Source organism: Stigmatopora argus, chromosome 16 (assembly GCF_051989625.1).
Source record: "Stigmatopora argus isolate UIUO_Sarg chromosome 16, RoL_Sarg_1.0, whole genome shotgun sequence".
NCBI classification, from domain to species: domain Eukaryota; kingdom Metazoa; phylum Chordata; class Actinopteri; order Syngnathiformes; family Syngnathidae; genus Stigmatopora; species Stigmatopora argus.
Window position 1 is genome coordinate 5,214,773 of NC_135402.1, and position 18,504 is coordinate 5,233,276.

The window sequence follows — 18,504 nt, forward strand, 5'->3', positions numbered from 1 at the left end:
TTATGGATTTTCATGCAAGAACTCCCATTTTAATGCCATGCCAGAGAACATAGGACATGGGCCACTAAAAAGTCAAATGACAGGTTACAATGAAAAATATCATTCACATTTTAGGCGGAAATTTGGAATTTTGTAAACTAAAGTAAGGGTAGAGACTAAATTTAGACAGGCCAAAGACATAAAGAGCCTGTCTTTATCTTTTAAGGTTGTAATTTGAATAAACCTTGGTTTTGGGGGTGGAGGTCCAAATTCATCTCTCCACACGTTTTCATTTTATTATCAAGATGTTGGATGTTCAGCATAAGACTCTGACCTTGTGCATAACAAGCTGTAAACTAAATGGAGATGCATGCAGCGACTCCCATGAGGGCCGCCTGTGAGATTGGGGATAGTGCATAAGATTAGACGAAAGGAATCTTCACAGATGGCGGATATGGGAATTAAAACGGGCTCTACGGTTCTTCTGTTCTCATGGCCCTTCAAGTAAATGGGTTGGACCCTGGGTGACATCTGTGGGGGTCTTTAGACAGGACTGGAATGAAACATAAGCAGTAGAAAAACTGATTGTTTTTCCAAGTCACTGTCCTTGGAAAAAAAACACTGCTATTTTCCCATTTTTTATTTAATTGCAAAGTCCAATCCAAATTGACTGGAGAATTGGCGGCGATTGAAAAAAGGCCTTAGCAAAACATCCTGTTTACAATTTTGAATCACCAAGTCTATTTTATTTTGCTATCAACTTGTGTGCATTATTTAATATGTATGAATTGTGTTTGGAAGAATCAGATAAAATATCTTACTATACTACTACTAAGTATTAGGGTTCTTTCTTCTGCTTTGTACATGTAAATATTCAAATTAAAATTTTTCTCATGGCTAGGCAGTGAAAATTAGTTCATAAAGGTTAAATATTTCTCTGTCAGTTCAACATTGCCTCTTGGTGGCAACATCTAATATTACATTGAAACTTAATAGGTGCTCAATTTTTTAAGTTTTAAAGGCTACTGGCTGTTTGCCATCAAATACAGACAAAGTTAATCTGAAAATGATCTGAAAAGAACATTATTTTGTGGTTTTATATCATTTCTAAATATTAATACAATTATAGCGAGGACACTGCTCCAGATGTCCAGTAGATAGCAGTATATTGTAAACTAAAAATATTGCATGTGTTTTGAGTTTCTACGATTACTACTAGTGGGATAAAGAACTTTGTATTAGTTATCTGAATTATTACATGTTGACTAAACCAACAGATTTGCATCACAAAGTGGAACACAATTCATTAGTCATTTTCATGATTTTTTTCTCAATACATGAATTATGTTTCAGGACAAGCGCTGAAAAGATCCATTGACTGAGAAGACATTAGTCCTAAAATTATGAGATATGCAGTAATATTACTATTTATAATGCTGGATTTGGAATGCAATCTGGATTTTTTTTCATAAGAACAAAGACATGATTATTTACTTTGAACAATCATCCTGCCCAATACTGAAACCTTCATTTGTATTCTCCCCTTTATACCTTTTTCATTCACACTCAACTAAGTTGTTAACTAATTTAAATTGTTTTACTTTCCTTTTATCTTTATCTTATCTAACTTCATTTCCTGGGGCCACAGGGTTCACTAATGAGAACAAATACTTGCTCTCATAATAGTGTTTGCTGTTGGTAAAAACAGCTCATGCAGGCGGGGCAAGACTGTAAATAGCAGGACATGTATTTGCAGTAAATCAGTGTTATTTACACCTTTGTTTTAGCGCAGGCGGAGGGAGGTGTGACGTGCTCGGGGAGTCACATAAAGGGTATTTCTCACCAACGCTTTCCTGTTATTTTCCTTCCTTGTTATGCTCCTTTTGTTTGTTTGGATGCGAGACCTCGGAATGTTGTCTCTCAGGGGAACGGACGGGAACGTTCCAAACGTTCCGGTCGGTGCACTGCCCTTGAATATCTGTAAACGTATTCGACACCTTACAGGTAGCGGTTATTTTAGTCCAAACATATCCAAAACCAAAGTAGTACCTTAACTAAAACTGAGATGAGTTTATCCAGTTGCAAGATGTCGCTTAGAATATATATAAATATGTTTTTTTAATCTTAGTTTGTGGATTCAAATTGTAATATGATGCTTTTGGGGACTTCTACTGTTAGCAGTAAATGCGCTATACAGTAGCAGTGCGTTCTAGTACACATTTGACATTTACGTTTAATGAACCATGGGCCAGTTTTGGCCCACGGGCCTCAGGTTGATATTTGCGATTTAAATGCTCACTGAACTGAATACTTCCCCAAAATGTTTTTTTAGCGCCCAAATATCTCATACATTTGGAATTTTCTTTTTCATTGAAGTGAAAGGTCATTGAAAATGTCCTTTTGTGACTTTCACAGCCCGGCAGGGGACATTTTTTAGTGTGTGCGTATTTGACCCCCTAAAATTCCAACGCTTTTTCAAAGTGTCATTTGCTCTTGAATTCCCAGCCAAAGCAGACACAACAACAACAGGAAGAAGGGCCATTTTCACAGGTGTCAGGAAGTCCAGGAAATAAACACGCCAAATGCGACACAAACATTTTGGTAAGTGTTTCAAGAGTCTGAGGTCAGGCTCAAATGCTGTTATTGTGAGATTCAACATTTTTTCATATTATTCAAATAATTTTTTTTGCACCAGTCACACATAGTATTTCATATAGTATTCTCACTAATATTTTCTTCACGGAATACAAATTGAACGGAATCATTCATCAATGGTTTGTGTAGTGTCTACACCATTAGTGACTGCTAAATTTTAAATGACCATACATATTCAAGATCAGTTTACCATAATCCATAACATATTTGCCAAGTTTAAATCTTTAAAAAATCATGAAACATTATGAAAATATGAAATGTGTCAGGGATTTCCTTTTACTTGTTAAACGATACAGGTATTGATGAGTCAATAACAACACATCTTTGTTCGTGGGTGGAATCACGTCTGACCCGCATCTCGGCTGTTTTTGGATTGTTCAAGTTGTTATCATACTTTATACCTTACTGCTGTACAACCAAATGAACTTTGAAGTAATTTAAAATTTTAAGGAATTAGCACACTTATATTTGTATTTGCCATCCTGGCCCAGATGCCCATTTTTAATACACCAGGTTTAAAAATACAACATTAGAATCATAAGGGACACTCCTGACATAGTTCAATTCAGCACCATGGCTGCAGAAATCCTCTTCTAATGCATTGTCATAAGTACAGATTCACAACATTATATTTGAAGTTCTTCTAAAGTCCGTATTGGTTCAGGCATATATATCTTTTTCTCTCATGAACACTATCTTGTCAACTAATTTACAGGTATATCTGGTCTGTAAGGAATTTTTGTGTGTGGCCACAATGCAGAGTGCTCAGTTGGGATTAAGTGCGCTAGTGGTGTAATTGTGATGTACTGAAGCAAAAGACTCCACCAGAAAACGATAAAAAAATGACAAAACAGTCACTGATAACTTTGGTTTATTTAGTTTTACCACAGTTTTTTTTCATATGTACATCTTTTATACTGTACAGTACAAATACAATTGCGATGAATGACATATATTACTGTGACACTATGAAAAAGTATACACCTTATTCTCTCAAGTAAAGGCTCACTATACATTTGGAAAATGAGTATAAAAAAGATATTAACTGTATAAATAAAAATCAACATGCAGTCAAGAAGTTAATAAAAAAATTAGAGCTGTCTGTTGACTTATAAGTTAACGCTACATTTCCACTGACTGAGTGATTAAATGAGTGAATTATGGAATGTACTCTCAGCGTGGGTTAAGTTGCCTGGGTGCATTGGGAATGTTTGCTGCCAAATCTTGAACTTCTCCAGAGCCTTCCTCTTCACCTTGGGGCTCCGTCTTGAGATGACTGGCCAGTTTAGTGATGAATTGAAGGGTTAGACAAGCGCCTGTCTCCCTGTCGCACAGGCCACCTTTGCAGCTGCATGTTTTGCGGCACTCCATGCCGTAGGTGCCAAAGTGGCAGTCTGGAAAGAAAGAAAAACATAATGATGAAATCCTAATATTATACTTGTCTTTGTATTTAGAGTAAAATATTTGGATTTGAATTTATAGTAATGGGATAGGCTGCAGCACACTTGGCAACCTTGTGAGTATAAGCGGTACGGATAATGAATGAATGCACAATCTATATATAAATGTTATTTTAAACAGCTGTTTTTTTCACTCTGGGATAGAATATATGGCATTTGTAATATTTGAATGCCATGTTTAAAAATATAACACATATATAGAGAGAGAGATAAATATGTATATACTATTTATGGTTGTAATATGAACTAAACAATGATTTTTGAATTCACTGTTAAACAAATACATCTCTCACTGTGGCATAGGTAGATTGTTGGGTCATGACATTTCTATGCCTTTCTACCAAAGTGACTTTTGCGCGTTAAATGACCAATATCTCTAAAGTTGGTGGATCAATTTCACCCCAAATTGGAATTTTCTTGCATGAATAGGAATCTAAGACCGTGAATAGCAACGTGTTCCCGTTCAACGTTACCTCTGCAAACGCCGTATTCGTCTCCGTAGTCATCCTCATCTTTATAGAACTCGCAAAAGAGGCCCGGTCCGCACTTGACGCCGTGCATGCCCGACACGGTGCGGTAACAGTGCTCCCCTCTGCCGGCAGTGCACACCGGGCAGCATCCGCAATCGTCCATCACGGTGCGCGCGCAGCCGGCCGTGGGGCCGCATCGCTCCGCGTCGCACCTGTCCGGACAGTTGACGGCGTACTTGACGCCGGAGCCCCACGCCTGGGCGCCGTGGGCTAGTAGTGAAGACAGCACCGTGAGGAGCAGCAGAGACATGGCGGACGGCGATGGAGGGGAGATCGGCGGTGAGTATCAGAGGAGGATCAGGTGAGGAGAGGCGAGGTTCGTGCGGTGCGGACCCAAGCGGGAGTGAGGAGGCGAGCATCGACCGGAGAGCTTTTCATGGCATCCCAACAAGTTTGTTTTGCACTTGGCTTTCGTCAATTTCCTCATTCCGCGACTGTTTTTAGAGATCCGGCGTGGAAGTGCTTGGGATTAGCAACGAGTCACCATCCAGGAACTGAACTCATGCCACAAGTTATCTTTGTTTTCTTTTTTTTGTGGGGGGAGTAGGGGGGGTCGAAGGAACCGAGTCGCCAGCCAACGTCATCAGTCATCAGGTCACATGAGTTTTTGACACTGACTGTGTTGCAACGAGATGGTTCAATTTTTTCCTTGTAAATAGATTATTTTGTTATGATTTGTTTGCATTTAACAGCCATTTCCTATTGTTACTTAATTTGTCATGCTGAAGGAAAGCATTATTTAGAGGTGTGATGCCACTAAATGAACAATATTTCTTCCAGTTCTGCAGGTAACGTGTCACAAAACTGTTGTTTTGATTATCCAGCTGCATCCGGTCACAAAAAAATACCCCTTTTGATATACAATGAATAACAAGTAAGCAGTGGGGAAGAGGAATAATGTCACTTAACTATTTAGAATTTCATAAATGGGGGCTTTCATAATGATATGAACTCTGATCATTGTCAGTACTATGGCTGGGCAACTCCAGAAATAGTTTCTTTTTCTAAAGGCACTTTGGGCAACTCCAGAAATAGTTTCTTTTTCTAAAGGCACTTTGTTCTTTATTTGCACATTGTTTATACTGAGTCCTGACTTCCACATGATGGAAATGCTGCTCTCACTTGCAAATTAATTTGGCTGAACTACTACAGTTTTGTAAAGTGGAAGGGTACAAAATATATCTTGATAGTTTAGTTACAAAAGTCTGATTTCCAATGCAGAAAACATTTGGTTCGGATTACTGTATTGCTGCGAAATGAGGCTTGCATATGAGTTTTATGAAAACTCTGCCTGTCTTCATGGTTTTGATGATTATAACACACTTGAGAAACTTATGCAAAAATTTACAAGAGTTGTCATAATTTCTCCTCTGTTAAAGCTGGACTGATAAATGCAAGAAACAGTAAATGGAATATATAATTGTGGATTTTTGTGAATATTGCAGAAAGAGTAGCCCCCAAATGTTAGATAACCTTTTCATGTGCATGAGTGTGTGAAAAAAAAAAAATAAACAAACAAACAAACAAAAACAATGCACATGAGAGACATTGTACCAATTACCACCTGCTGTGCCTGAAAAATTCCACCGTTTCAACACGTGTCAACGAGCTATGAATTCATAAGGAAGAAATCCAAAAAAATTAACGGACTCACAAGCATGCTGATGATCATGACGACCATTATTGATGATGCTGAAGATGAGCTGGAGTTCGACACTTTGAGACACAAGATGGCGATAAGGTAGCCATCCGACGCCGTTCGTCTTCAGCCGATACAACCCCAGAAGAAGACTAGGAAGCGAAGGAGGTGGTGAAGGTGGAGGAGCAGAAGGAGGGGAAAGCCGGGAAACGATGATCTTTTTGTCCGAGTAAGAGCTCGATCTCACCGGGACAGGTACGCTGACAACAAGCTAACTCTGCCCCCGAGCATGTGAGCATGCTTACGGCTCCCAGCTACAAAATGTCCGAAATCTATTGCAGCTAATATACATGTCAGCGCTTGTTGTTCTCCATCGTCACACGCCCGCCTGGACGCCACCGAGCAGCGGGGCTTGTTTTACGGCCAGCTGTCATCGACCCACCGAACCGAAGTGTGTGTGTATGTGTTTGGGGGGGCTTGTTCGGGAAGTGTAGCCAACCCTGGACCCGAGCTTACTCGGGGGAAGCGAGGACTGCGAGTTATTCGTTCCGTCGCTGAGGTGAGTCGCCGCAATGTCACCGGTGCCTTTGGCGATGGGGATGAGGATGGGGATGGGGATGGGGATGGGGATGGGGGTAGCGTCCCCTCCGGAAGCGGCTGGCTCAGAGGACCACCAAGCCGGCTAATGTCATCAGTATTGATATAACCCTATTTTTCAGTGATGCATCTTTGGTTGAAAATGAATGAGGATTTAGTCCACTTCGATGCTGCTTCATTTTTTTTAAACCCATAGGCTGCCATTGACGACAATAGACGTCCAATTCATATGCACTGGGGCGTTGGCAGCATCAATGGCACTGAAGCTATTGCTGTCAATGGCAAGATGTTAAATTGTGGTTGTCCTGGGAATAGAGAAAACCCTTCCCCCCGTTCTTCTGACATCCACATATTTTGCCCACGTGTTTTATTTCATTCATTCATTTTTTTTCTCCATGGTGCTTTCTTTCACAAGGGTCGCAGGGGTGCTGAAGGTCAGTAGGTAGGGTACACTATATATTAATGCTATTAAAAATTTACATTTGAAAATGGGTTAATCATAGTATTATGCCTTGTAACAATTTACAAAAAAGGGTTTGATTTTTTTAATGATGATTAAAACACAAAAATGGCTTGTTGATTCCAAAATTGCAGTAATCCCCTAATATGGTATCCTTTTTTCTTCCACCGATTATTCTGCAGAAAACTATTGTTAAAGCATTAGATGCAATAGTCCTCAAATTCATCACTCGAGAAATAGACACAAATGCACATTTTTGGCATAATTACTTTCACAGAATCACATGTGTACAATTACAGTATTCATTTCATTTATAATACATAATTGAGTTTTTAACACTGATTCATAATTATGTATTTAATTCATAATTCTATTTCAAATTGTTCATAAAACAAGCGCATATCATTTAGTAGGTAATGTAACATATTCTTTAGGAAAACAGATTTTAAAAAAGTTCAAAAACCAAATTCAATTTTTGATTCTGCACCTAAAAATAGTTAGAAACAGTTGTCACTTTTAACTCAACAACTACTGTCTGCTATTGTGCAAATTAGTCAAATCTACTTTGGTATCCTTGATAGAGGATGTGGGCATTTAAAATAGTGGCCAAGCTCTTAGGCTATTCCTTAGTGCACTCATATTACATTTAATGACATATTGCAATAGTTGTTTGAAGCTCAGATGTAGCTGGACAGTGGTATATATATTAGGTTTGCACTTAGTCATGCCAATGTGCCTAAACAGTAAAAAAAACAACCTCATATACTGTTAAAATAATCCCCATGATTTATTTAAAAGATCTCATTTAACTCAGAAAATTGTATAAACTTTTCAAACATTTAATAATAAAATATTTGGTGGTTTCACATCCGACAAAATGTATTTTTTATGCGCCTTATTTAATTTGGTTTAACGGTATTATTCAATCACTTATGGAACAGTTTAAAGAAGTCCCTCTGTGCTTTTGCTTTATTTCAAGACTAGAATGTTAGTAGCTGGTTGCTGCCAGCTGACCTGACTGCTCCGCTGATAGTTATTTTTGTCCAGAGTGGAAACCATATAGCCCTAGCTTTGCGGTTATTGTGCGCACATGCATGGCGTTTCTTTGAATCTCCTCAGCTTGTGTAGCATAGAAAGTTGGTCCTGTGAAGCAATGTCTCAATACCTCATTGTTTAGCTAAACTCAGTAAGAGCTAAAGTAAAGAGAAAAAAATGTTTTCTACATTTGATATTGAAGGGATGGAGGAAATGAAATAGTCAATCAAATTTATACTAGAGAAAGTGTCTGGAGTTTGCGTAAAAGAGAAACTAATTCTGGAGTTGCTGTAAAAAGTTCAAGTATCTGTGTCTTCAAAATGCTGAGGAGCAAAAATGCATTGCAGACAAGGAAAGGAGAATAGAGGACTCCAGACAGAATTAAGTACTTGTTTATTGTGGATTGAAGTCATGTTGAAATTGTGCCATGGAAATTCTAGTCCTGGTCCAGTCTTTAAAAGCAAAAACTAATCTATACTTGTCATTGGGTTCAATCTCAACTTTTGTCTCATCCTTTCCAATGTCAGGTTTGCTTGGTTATTCACTGCAACTTGATGTTGTTCTTCATTTTCAGGTGCTCGTCAGGGTGAAGATAATGCTCAGATATGATGCCCTGTGAGGCCCATGTGTTGCTCAAATGGCAGGAACACCTCAACAGCTCCTGGGCGGCGGAGGACAGCTTGCAGACGGCCACCAGACATGGGGCATCCAAGCTTTACGGCAGGCTCCTCCACAACAAGGAGGTGGTGAGTCTGGCCCAGCCCGTCCATGAACTCGTGAGCCCTCGACTGCCCGACTTTGAGTGCGAGTCCTGCTCGGCCGCAGAGAAACAAGAATATCTTTTGTCTCTGCTGCAAAGTCAACGATGGCTTGCTCGGCGCTTGCTGACGCAGACCCGATACACGCAGGGCCTTCACCAGAAACTGGTAGCCCTGCAAAGGATCTTTTATGCTATTCACACCAAGTATCACGACAACTTCCGCTCGCAGCTTCCCTCGCACGCCGCGCACAGCGGTGCGGATTGTGGGCATCTCGAGCTAGCATCTGATCCTTGCGTGGTAGGCGCGCTGCCCAGGGTCAAGTCGGGCTCGGATGTTCTGATCGAGATGGGCGTGAGGACAGGTTTGAGCCTCCTCTTTTCACTGCTGCAGCAGAACTGGATGTACGCCGCTTCCGTACACCCAGAGTCCATGCTTTGTAACGACGTACTGGCCACCGCCTCCTCCGTGCTGGCGTCCCTCCCGCCGCTCTCCCTGGCCAATGAGAGCAAGATACCATCAGTTGGGCTGGACTGCCTTGCACAGGTGGCTGATTTCCTAAAGAAGACGTCGGTGAACAGCGGGAGCGGCAGTGCCGATGTGACGGGGAGAAGGCTGGCCCTGGAACTGCTGCTCGGCCTGGCCATGCAGAGAGGCTCGCTCAAGTTTCTCCTGGAGTGGGTAGAGGTGGCTTTGGCAGCCTCCATGTCTTCACGCCCATCTGGGCCATCTTCCTCCTCCACACTGAGCTCCAAGCAAGCTGCCGGTGTGGGATTCGACGTCATCCATCAAACTCTACTTCAGATGAGACAGTTTTCGGTAAGTTATGAATTTGAGATCATTGGAGAGTATTGTTGAAAACATTTGCATGGTAACATCATTTGATAAAGTTCAAAAGGGAACAATTGCTTAAAAAGTAGAAAATAAAGATATCTATTTTTTGGTGATACAACTATATAGAAAAAAAAATAACGTACAGATACCAGCAGGCTTTTTTTTTACTGCATCAAGTATTTTAACTTTCTTACTTGTTTCCACCTCTGACAAATATTGATCAATTTCTTGCACTGTACAAATGATAAAGTACTTTACTTTCACATTATCCTTAAGGGTTTAAATGGAGAGACCATCAACACTCCAGTCCTCCAGAAGGACACAGACGGAATTTGCCGACTCTCCCAGGCGGCGCTCTGTCTCTTCGAGGAGGTAAAATAGTCTTTATTTTGAAACAACTCCTTCAAGAAGAACTCACTCTATTCCATTCTTTTGCAGATCTGTAACTTGGCGTCTTTTTGCCTGTGCTCCTGCAATGCCGACGCAGAGGCACCCAGCGCTGACGGCGATGCCGTGGTGGTGTACGTGTGGGGTAGCAACAGCAGTCATCAGCTAGCAGAAGGAACGCTGGAGAAAATCTTGCTGCCCAAACCAACGCAGGGCTTCAACGATGCACAAATGGTGGGAGCCACTGTTAAAGCCAAAAGAATCATAACCTGACTCATATACTGTATTTTCTGCACTATAAGGCGCAACTAAAAACACTTCAATTTTCTCAAACGCCAGTAGTGCGCTTTTTAGTCTCATACACCTTCATAACGATCAATATTGATTAGTCATTGTATGAAATTCTCTTCTCAATTTGGGGTGTCCCACGTCCAGTGCCTATAGATGGCTGCGATAGGCGACCATTGTGAGGATAAGCGACACGAAAAATGAACGAATTCATTGCAATACGAATGAATGTTGAGAGATTAAATGCCACTATTTGGGGAAATAAAGAGATCCCCTCTAATGCCCTTTCAGATCGAGGCCGGCCAATACTGTACCTTCTCCGTGTCGGCGGATGGTGCAGTAAAGGCATGTGGTAAAGGGAGCTATGGCCGCTTAGGCCTGGGCGACTCCAACAACCAGTCCATGCCCAAGAAACTGGTGCTTGAGCCCCACAGGAATATGAAGAAGGTGTCCTCCTCTAAGGGATCGGACGGTCATACCTTGGCCATCACCACGGAGGGAGAGGTAAGTAGATATACTTCAAGTCGGATGTGTTTTTAGAGTTACAGTTGTTGCTTGTGTGGAATAAAGATTGGGGAAAAAAGAGAGAGTTTGTATTCATCATGAACTTTTTTTTAAATTCATACTTTAGGTGTTCAGCTGGGGTGATGGAGAATATGGAAAACTGGGCCACGGTAACAGTGCAACGCAGAAATATCCCAAAATCATCCTAGGGCCTCTATCAGGCAAAGTAAGGAAACAAGCGTTCTACCAAAATGCTTAAATGATTAATCCGAAACGCTAACTCACTGCCTCTATTTCAGGTTGTTCTGTGCGTGTCTGCTGGCTACAGACACAGTGCTGCCGTGACCAACGATGGCGAGCTTTACACGTGGGGCGAAGGGGACTTTGGTCGACTAGGTGCGGGACTTGATTTTTTCCATCTTGTCTTTTTACATATTATAAACAATCTTCTTGCTTTCTACACCCATCATACAGGGCATAGTGATAGCCAGAGCCGCAACATACCAACACTAGTAAAGGACATCAGCGGTGTCGGGCAAGTGGCGTGCGGCAGTTCGCATACCATTGCCGTGGCTCAGGACGGACGTGCCGTGTGGTCCTTTGGAGGAGGCGACAATGGTATGCTCCTTTAGCATGTGGTCTTTTGTGGAGTAACTTAGCTTCATCCCTTGCAGGTAAACTCGGCCACGGCGACACTAATCGTGTTTATCGGCCAAAGATCATCGAAGCTCTGCATGGATGTATTATCAGGAAAGTATGCGCTGGAAGTCAGTCATCTTTGGCGCTCACTTCTGCAGGACAGGTGAGCATATAGCTGAGAAATGGCTGAATTAATCATAGGGATGAAGAGAACATGCATACAAACCAGTGCAGCTAGAGATAGATGGGAATGGTCATCCCTTAGAATTTCCATCACAGGGTTGCAGAAATGGCGTCAACTGGAGTCACTGTTTTGACCGACTTAGTTAAAACAGGGTTGTGAATGAATGTCTAATAATGTGATTGATTTAAGGTGTTCGCGTGGGGCTGCGGCTCATGTTTAGGGTGTGGTTCGTCCGAGACCACATCCCTCAGACCCAGATTTATAGAGGACCTGAGCATCACAAAGGTCATCGACATCTCTTGTGGGGATAGCCACTGCTTGGCGCTGTCACATGGTGCGTGAAAGACTGGACAGGATTTTCCAATAATTTCTCTCCCCTTGCGCGAAGTCTATTGATGTTTTTATGCAGAGAATGAAGTATACGCCTGGGGGAACAACACGATGGGTCAATGTGGGCAAGGTCACACCTCAACACCAGTTTCCAAACCAAAGAAAGTACTTGGTCTGGAAGGGGTCTCCATTCAACAGATCACCGCCGGGACTTCCCACAGCTTGGCTTGGACTGCGGTGCCCACTGACAGGTAAATACAACAAATATTGGTGCTTGTTTTCTTGTGCTAGAGTAAGAAAATACATTCCTGCTGACAATATTCCGGCATCAAATGACTCGTTATTGGTTTAAAAACTCATTTTGTGCTAATAATACTGATAAAAACTAAACACGGAAATCAGAACTTACATTTTTGCATTGTTTTCTTAGGCTCTTAATATCACAGACTTTATTTAACTTTATCGAAAACTGTCTGAAACCATTCATCATCGTATTTTAATCACCTTAAGAGGACGCACAGTAATTTATTATTGGTTATGTGGAGAGTCAGTCACATTTTATAAATTGGTTAATGATATTAGAACAAACATGATTCATGTTCCCTACTTTTAGTGATGTGGATTTGTTAGTAAGTGATTTGTTTGTCTTGTCAGGCAGCTGGTGGCGTGGCACAGACCTTTCTGTGTGGACCTAGAAGAGAGTACCTTCACTTACTTGCGCGGCTTCCTCGAAAGCTACTGTGACGGCATTGGGGATGACACACCCCCGGCGCCTTTTTTGTCCCAACGGTAGGGATGTATTATTCTATTAATTGACATAGGGGTCAATTAAGGGTGACATATGCACATTTAGATCTTTTACTAGTCTTGTAGCACTAGAACTCAGGCTCACTGTCTATATTCCTGCAGGGAGCATCACCAGTTCATTTTGCTATGCATGAAGATGCTTTCTGTCCATCTATCCCTGGCTCATGCCGGGGGAACTGGTGCTATGGTGTTGGGGGCCCAAGGCAGGCCCCTCCGCAACTTGTTATTTAGACTTATTGACACCAACATGCCGGACTCCATACAACAAGTACGCTTGCTTGTCATGATTGCGTACGAATAAATATAGGGTGTACCGTATATCAGTTTTTTTTCTTTGTGTCCATGTGTGGAGGCGGTCATGAACACGCTCTCCATCGGCGCTTCGCTCCTGCTTCCTCCACTGAGGGAACGGACCGAGCTGCTACTCTCCCTTCTACCTCAGGGCCCACAAAGTCTAAATGTGCTCTCCAAAGGGCAAGTAAGTGCAATCGTGGGCTGTATGGATAAAGTATTGGAACAAATTGGACAATGCAAAGTTTTTTTTCTCCATATGTAGACTGCAGGAAATTAGTTAAACTCACTCCTTTGGCATTTATAAACAATATTAAGTCTTAGGGAGAAATTAGGGGAATTTGTGTTGCTTTGGGAGATAATTAAACAGTACAGTTACACTTTCAGTTTTGTTTTTGCAATAATGGGATTTAAAATCGGATTTTTCTTTTCAAGAAAACTTAAAATAATTATTTTTTTCAAACTAATTGCACTAACATGTTATTTTTGGACATTTTTTAGCGTCTTCAGTTGGACATGGTGCTTAGCAGCCTCCAGGAACAAAGTCACATGGCATCATTGCTGGGATACAGCAATTTCGGAGATGTGGCAAACCTGGCACCACCTCTGATGGCCGCCTCATCTGCCAGACCCTCCTCTTCTTCCTCATCCGATGCCTATGACCCTTTTCATTTAGCAGAGGTGCTACTAAGAACGCTTCTGCTCAGTATTGGCTTTTACACGGTATGAACACGCACCGCTCCGCAAGCAATGGGTGTTGGTTTCTTTTACTCACTTTATTATTGGTGTTCAAATAGGAGCAATCATTTGGGGAATTAGAGAAAAACTGTGATAAACTGCTATCAAGCAATGGCCAAGGAGAATCAGAGCCTCCTTTACACTTTCACCAGCTTCTCTCCGGACTCCACAAACACATGCTGGCTCACTGTTATATCCACTTCAGCCCTGAGGTAATGAAAACTACTAAATGTGTACTTTTGGAATTGCAGTCAACTTTTGCGTATTATTTCCGCCAAATTTGCTTTTCCTGTTCTCAACAATTGGCCAATTCTTGTACTCAGGTTATTGCATATTGGTACAATTTGTAAATATAAATAAATACATTTTAAAAGAGAAAAAAATATTTAAATAATTGGACTGATCTGAGAAGACGTTTTCTCCTTTCAAAAATATTATTTGACTTTTTGAAAAAGCTTTTAAACTTACTGCCCCTTCCTAATCAATTTCTCATTGCATTGTTTTGACTTCATACATTGAAGTGTTGCAGTAAATTTGAGCACCATTGCTGATCAAATTCCACACATTTCTGTAATTCCATACAACGCTGCAGTTGTTTTGATCACCTATGTCAACGCCTGCTGTTCTCCCTCCTGATAGGACGACAGCAGTGTAAAATTACTTGGTGAGCATCTTCACCTAATGATTTCCTGCGCCGCTGAGACGCTTAGAAGATCAGCCAAGTTGCTGAAGAAGAGCTTCATGGACAAGCAGATGATGAAAAAGCTGCATAGTAAGAACCCACTTGAAGCTATTAGAAATAAATATAACAATTTATATATTTGTTGCATATGTGTATACTATACCTTTCACTTTTCCATGCCCTATCACACTTTGTCCATTAATTTGTAACCTTTTCTTTCGGTACAGAGGTGTTGTACAACTCTATGGCAGGTAGCCTGCTGTGTCAGGTCATGTACTCCCTACTGCTGCTACCCCTCACCTTGGTCCAACCTCTGCTTGGCCATTTGTTGGACTTGCTCCAGGACCTGGACAGTTTCAACAGGTTGTTGCCAGAGACGGGTCTGATTGAAGAGCAGGAGTTAGAGGTAGAGGTAGAAGCCTCAACACTTCCCTCAGGTATTTGCAGTTCTCGCTAATATGTTACAGAATTCATTATTTAATCACCTTTGGTGAACGGAGACTTATCACTTAGATAAAAAAGAACACCAGGAGGTAGAAGAGGAGGAATGCCCATGGCTTTGGATTTTGGATCTTGAGCGCTCTGTAGCACTGGCAGTGGGTCGTTGCCTTGGCGGGATGATGCAAGGCCTTCCATCCAGCCCTCAAGAAAGAACGTCTGAATTCTGGCTATCCAGTCTTCTTCTCCGGAATGGCCTGGAGATGGACTATGAGGAGCTGGGTAAGCTAAATAGGCAGATTCCTCCATCAAAGTTGTTCATGTCATTGTGACGCTTGTTGTTTAGACTCAAGCATGTCTTGGCTGACTGAGGCGGTGGTGCTGGGGGGCAGTGATGCAAGGCTGACAGAATTGAGCCTGAACCAGGAATCTTTGGCTTTACTGGAGGTGGCGCTGGGTTCCTCCAGAGGAATTGCTGGCTGCCTGTTGCAGAAGATGGAAGAGTTCACCCTCAGTAGAGGTAGAGTACTTTGTGCTTTGTAACTTTTTCCTGACTCTGGCAATGTCTTATTTTACCATGAGATAACACGTACTTTCGTTTTTTTTTTAAAACTCAAATGGATTTAAAGTCAGCATGCTTTAATTTTTTTGCTCTGAGAATAGAGTGGGAAAGCGGAGGAACTTTGGGTGACTCTTTGCTGGAAGCTGTCTGTCGCTGCAGCTTGGCGGCCCTTCTCAAGCACACAGGGATTCCAGATAAAGCTTGCTGGCATGAGAGGTCCGTGAGACAATTTCTTCATATCATTTAGTAGTTTTTTTTGTAATATGTGCGCATATGTTGCGTACTATCGTCTGCAAAGCAGAGCATTGCTAATTATCTGCTGTGTTTCAGGTATGAACCCTCCGAGATGCTGTTAGATGTCTTTGAACGTGTCTATAAAATCAGAATGTCTCTAGTGGTCCATAAAAACTCTCCAAGAACCTCACAGGTGTTTGCTGGTGCCAAACAGGTACAATTTCTTAGTTGAAAAAAGGTTGATCATGAACCCCCTCAAAAAACAAAAACAAAAAACACAACAAACCTTGGTCTGGTTGGTGGGTGATCTTTCATTGCCAGAGTCTGGGTGCAGAAGAGCCAGGACTTCGAGTCTTGAAAGATAGCGAGCGGGTGCCCGTAGGGCAGTGCAATCAGGAGGTGCAGGTGCCGGCGCCCCCTGAACCCAACCACAACCAGGACCAAGAAAACACAGAGGAACCGTTGGGAAGCAATTGCATGGATCTTACAGGTTAGTGGAAGCAGATCTCCTACTCCATTTATGAGCATTCAACACTTGGTGGTTGTAGGGGAGCGTACAATTTGCGGTAAAAGCGATATCATCTATCATATCAGTAAAATCCCTGTCTGTGTAGAAGTCCTGGAATCCTTCATGGCAACCCGTGAAGCCCTGCACATACACCAGGATGTGACGGTGTACGAGTCCTTTGGGACTTCTACACTTCCCGGCACAGTGGAAAGCCCAGTCAGCACCCACGGCGAGCTTGATCCCAGACAGCAATGGGACAATCGGAAAGAGGTGGTGGAGGAGAGCTTGCCTTTCCCCGCTGCCTGCCGGCTCCTCATTTCACGCTGCCTCTTTCTCCTGCTCGGGGTCCGTGCTGCCTGGGTGGAACCTGGTGATGGGGAAGTGAGTCAGGCACCTACTTCTGGCTCCAGGTAAAATTCTAATTAATGTTTAATTTGCTTTAAATACAATATTATAAACCTTTGTTCTCCTTCCTAAATATTGCAGGGCAGCAACTGACACTTTTGGCCTGAGACAAGAGGTAAAATTTATTTTCGTGAACTTTAATTGTTTTTTGACTGCTCTTATTTCATGTCATCTTTTTTTTTTATTCAGTCTGACCAAACAAAGACCTCCCTGGGATCATATACAAACAAAATTGGTATGCTTTATTCCATAGTAAATTGGTTCAGTTTGTAAATTGTAAGTTGTTTGTGAGTCTGTTTGTATTTTCCTTCTTCCAGGGTTGCCACTCTGCTCTTTGGATGTCATGAAAGACGCTTGGGATCGTTTGCGTCAGTGCATCAGCCCAAACTCCCCAGTCGCGGCCCCCTTTAGGGACAACACCCTGCCGATCCTTGATGAAGCTCTTCGTTTTGTTTGTGGGAACATGCTGAAGTTGACAGAGCCCAACCAGGTTTGTCATGAGGCGGACCCCAAAGCCATTGCCTTTGCCATCCTGCAGCAGCAACATAGGGCTGAGGTATGTACTCTGCATTATGTAATAAAGTAAGCCCCTCTCTACCCCCTGTTCACTCTTCAGACTTGTTTGTAGTTTTTCTGTGAAGCTTCATATATTTGCCAAATAGCTCACATAATAGCAAAAGAAACAAATCATTCTGTCTTAATCAAGTGTGTTGAGGTGAAAATTCCAATTTAAAGTCACTTGCCGTAGTATTTAATGAGACCAATTAGACCTTATGTGGGGCAGGAGCTAAATTTAGCATAGTTTGGTATAAGAGAGGAGTTGCCACAAGTGTTTTTGCTCGAATAAATGGAGATCAAATAGCTCAAGCAAACAAATACATTGTTTTTCTCCCATAAACATAAAAAAAGTGCAGGAAAGCCCTTTCTAATATATTGGAATCAAATGGAAAATGTGTTTATTACAACAAGAAATATGCTTATTTTTTAGGCTGTAGTACATGCAGCATTTTCTAGCTTGCTCTTGTGTGGTTTTGAATGCATTTCAATCCACTGTCTTTGTTTTGTTCAGCTGCGACTGGATGCCTTCCATCAGATGTCCTCTTTCCTTTCCAAGATGGAGGAGAAAAGCTCTTCTCCACACTCTCCTGCCCTGTTGCAGTCAGTGCAGCTCCAGTTTCTGTCTGGGTGCTTTGCCTTAGGAACTCAAATCATGGGCCCTCCCATGGGGGCCCCTTACGAGATGTGCCATTACACGGTATCCATTATACATACGGTCACGGTGAAGTCATTATTCCTTGCTGGTCCCTGCTGGATTAATACAGAACCTTTTGCATTTTCGCTATACAGGCTGGCACCCATTCAGCTACCATTGGCAAACGAAAGGAGTTACAATATGCAGCGCATGCTTTCTACCAACAAGTGGTGCACGTCCTCAGACAGAGGGTCCTGCTTGAAAGAAAACTTCCAGGTTTATTACCTCAGCCAAGAGAAATAATGTTTGTTTTACGTGAAAAAAATCTTTCATTGGACAGGTCACATTTATGTGCTAATATTTCAATA

At 41.9% G+C, this 18,504-nt stretch overlaps 2 protein-coding genes across 3 annotated transcripts in view; one reads left to right on the forward strand and one right to left on the reverse strand.

Moving 5' to 3' along the window:
• Window positions 1–3,504: 3,504 nt before the first annotated feature.
• esm1 (endothelial cell-specific molecule 1) lies at window positions 3,505–6,800 on the reverse strand. Of its 2 annotated transcripts, XM_077622574.1 has the most exons (3): window positions 6,279–6,800; window positions 4,568–5,241; window positions 3,505–4,028 (listed from the first exon to the last, which is right to left on the reverse strand). In XM_077622574.1, exons 2-3 carry the CDS (start codon window positions 4,872–4,874, stop codon window positions 3,808–3,810), a joined length of 528 nt encoding a protein of 175 aa, XP_077478700.1. In that variant the 5' UTR covers window positions 4,875–5,241; window positions 6,279–6,800; the 3' UTR covers window positions 3,505–3,807. The 2 variants fall into 2 exon arrangements, with proteins under 2 accessions (XP_077478700.1, XP_077478699.1); XM_077622573.1 differs by lacking the exon at window positions 6,279–6,800 and having other exon boundaries at window positions 4,568–5,765.
• The window catches only part of LOC144090781 (putative E3 ubiquitin-protein ligase HERC1), a 31,451-nt gene continuing 19,301 nt past the window's right edge, over window positions 6,355–18,504 (forward strand). The window contains exons 1-29 of the mRNA XM_077622575.1: window positions 6,355–6,822; window positions 8,930–9,932; window positions 10,224–10,319; window positions 10,386–10,568; window positions 10,914–11,126; window positions 11,254–11,352; window positions 11,426–11,522; window positions 11,601–11,744; window positions 11,801–11,928; window positions 12,139–12,283; window positions 12,359–12,530; window positions 12,934–13,068; window positions 13,189–13,354; window positions 13,439–13,564; window positions 13,879–14,100; window positions 14,175–14,327; window positions 14,755–14,887; window positions 15,025–15,234; window positions 15,311–15,517; window positions 15,582–15,755; window positions 15,899–16,013; window positions 16,128–16,245; window positions 16,353–16,521; window positions 16,646–16,949; window positions 17,026–17,059; window positions 17,134–17,179; window positions 17,262–17,500; window positions 18,014–18,199; window positions 18,292–18,412. Of these exons, the coding sequence (XP_077478701.1) occupies window positions 8,961–9,932; window positions 10,224–10,319; window positions 10,386–10,568; window positions 10,914–11,126; window positions 11,254–11,352; window positions 11,426–11,522; window positions 11,601–11,744; window positions 11,801–11,928; window positions 12,139–12,283; window positions 12,359–12,530; window positions 12,934–13,068; window positions 13,189–13,354; window positions 13,439–13,564; window positions 13,879–14,100; window positions 14,175–14,327; window positions 14,755–14,887; window positions 15,025–15,234; window positions 15,311–15,517; window positions 15,582–15,755; window positions 15,899–16,013; window positions 16,128–16,245; window positions 16,353–16,521; window positions 16,646–16,949; window positions 17,026–17,059; window positions 17,134–17,179; window positions 17,262–17,500; window positions 18,014–18,199; window positions 18,292–18,412 (5,107 nt within the window). The 5' untranslated portion in view covers window positions 6,355–6,822; window positions 8,930–8,960. The remainder of the gene's footprint in view (window positions 6,823–8,929; window positions 9,933–10,223; window positions 10,320–10,385; window positions 10,569–10,913; window positions 11,127–11,253; window positions 11,353–11,425; window positions 11,523–11,600; window positions 11,745–11,800; window positions 11,929–12,138; window positions 12,284–12,358; window positions 12,531–12,933; window positions 13,069–13,188; window positions 13,355–13,438; window positions 13,565–13,878; window positions 14,101–14,174; window positions 14,328–14,754; window positions 14,888–15,024; window positions 15,235–15,310; window positions 15,518–15,581; window positions 15,756–15,898; window positions 16,014–16,127; window positions 16,246–16,352; window positions 16,522–16,645; window positions 16,950–17,025; window positions 17,060–17,133; window positions 17,180–17,261; window positions 17,501–18,013; window positions 18,200–18,291; window positions 18,413–18,504) is intronic.

Coding starts and splice junctions, on each gene's coding strand:
- esm1 (XM_077622574.1), bottom strand. CDS start 4,874: ATGTCTCTGCTGCTCCTCACGGTGCTGTCTTCACTACTAGCCCACGGC. Junction 4,029..4,567: donor CGAATACGGCGTTTGCAGAG/GTAACGTTGAAC, acceptor CTTTCTTTCCAG/ACTGCCACTTTGGCACCTAC.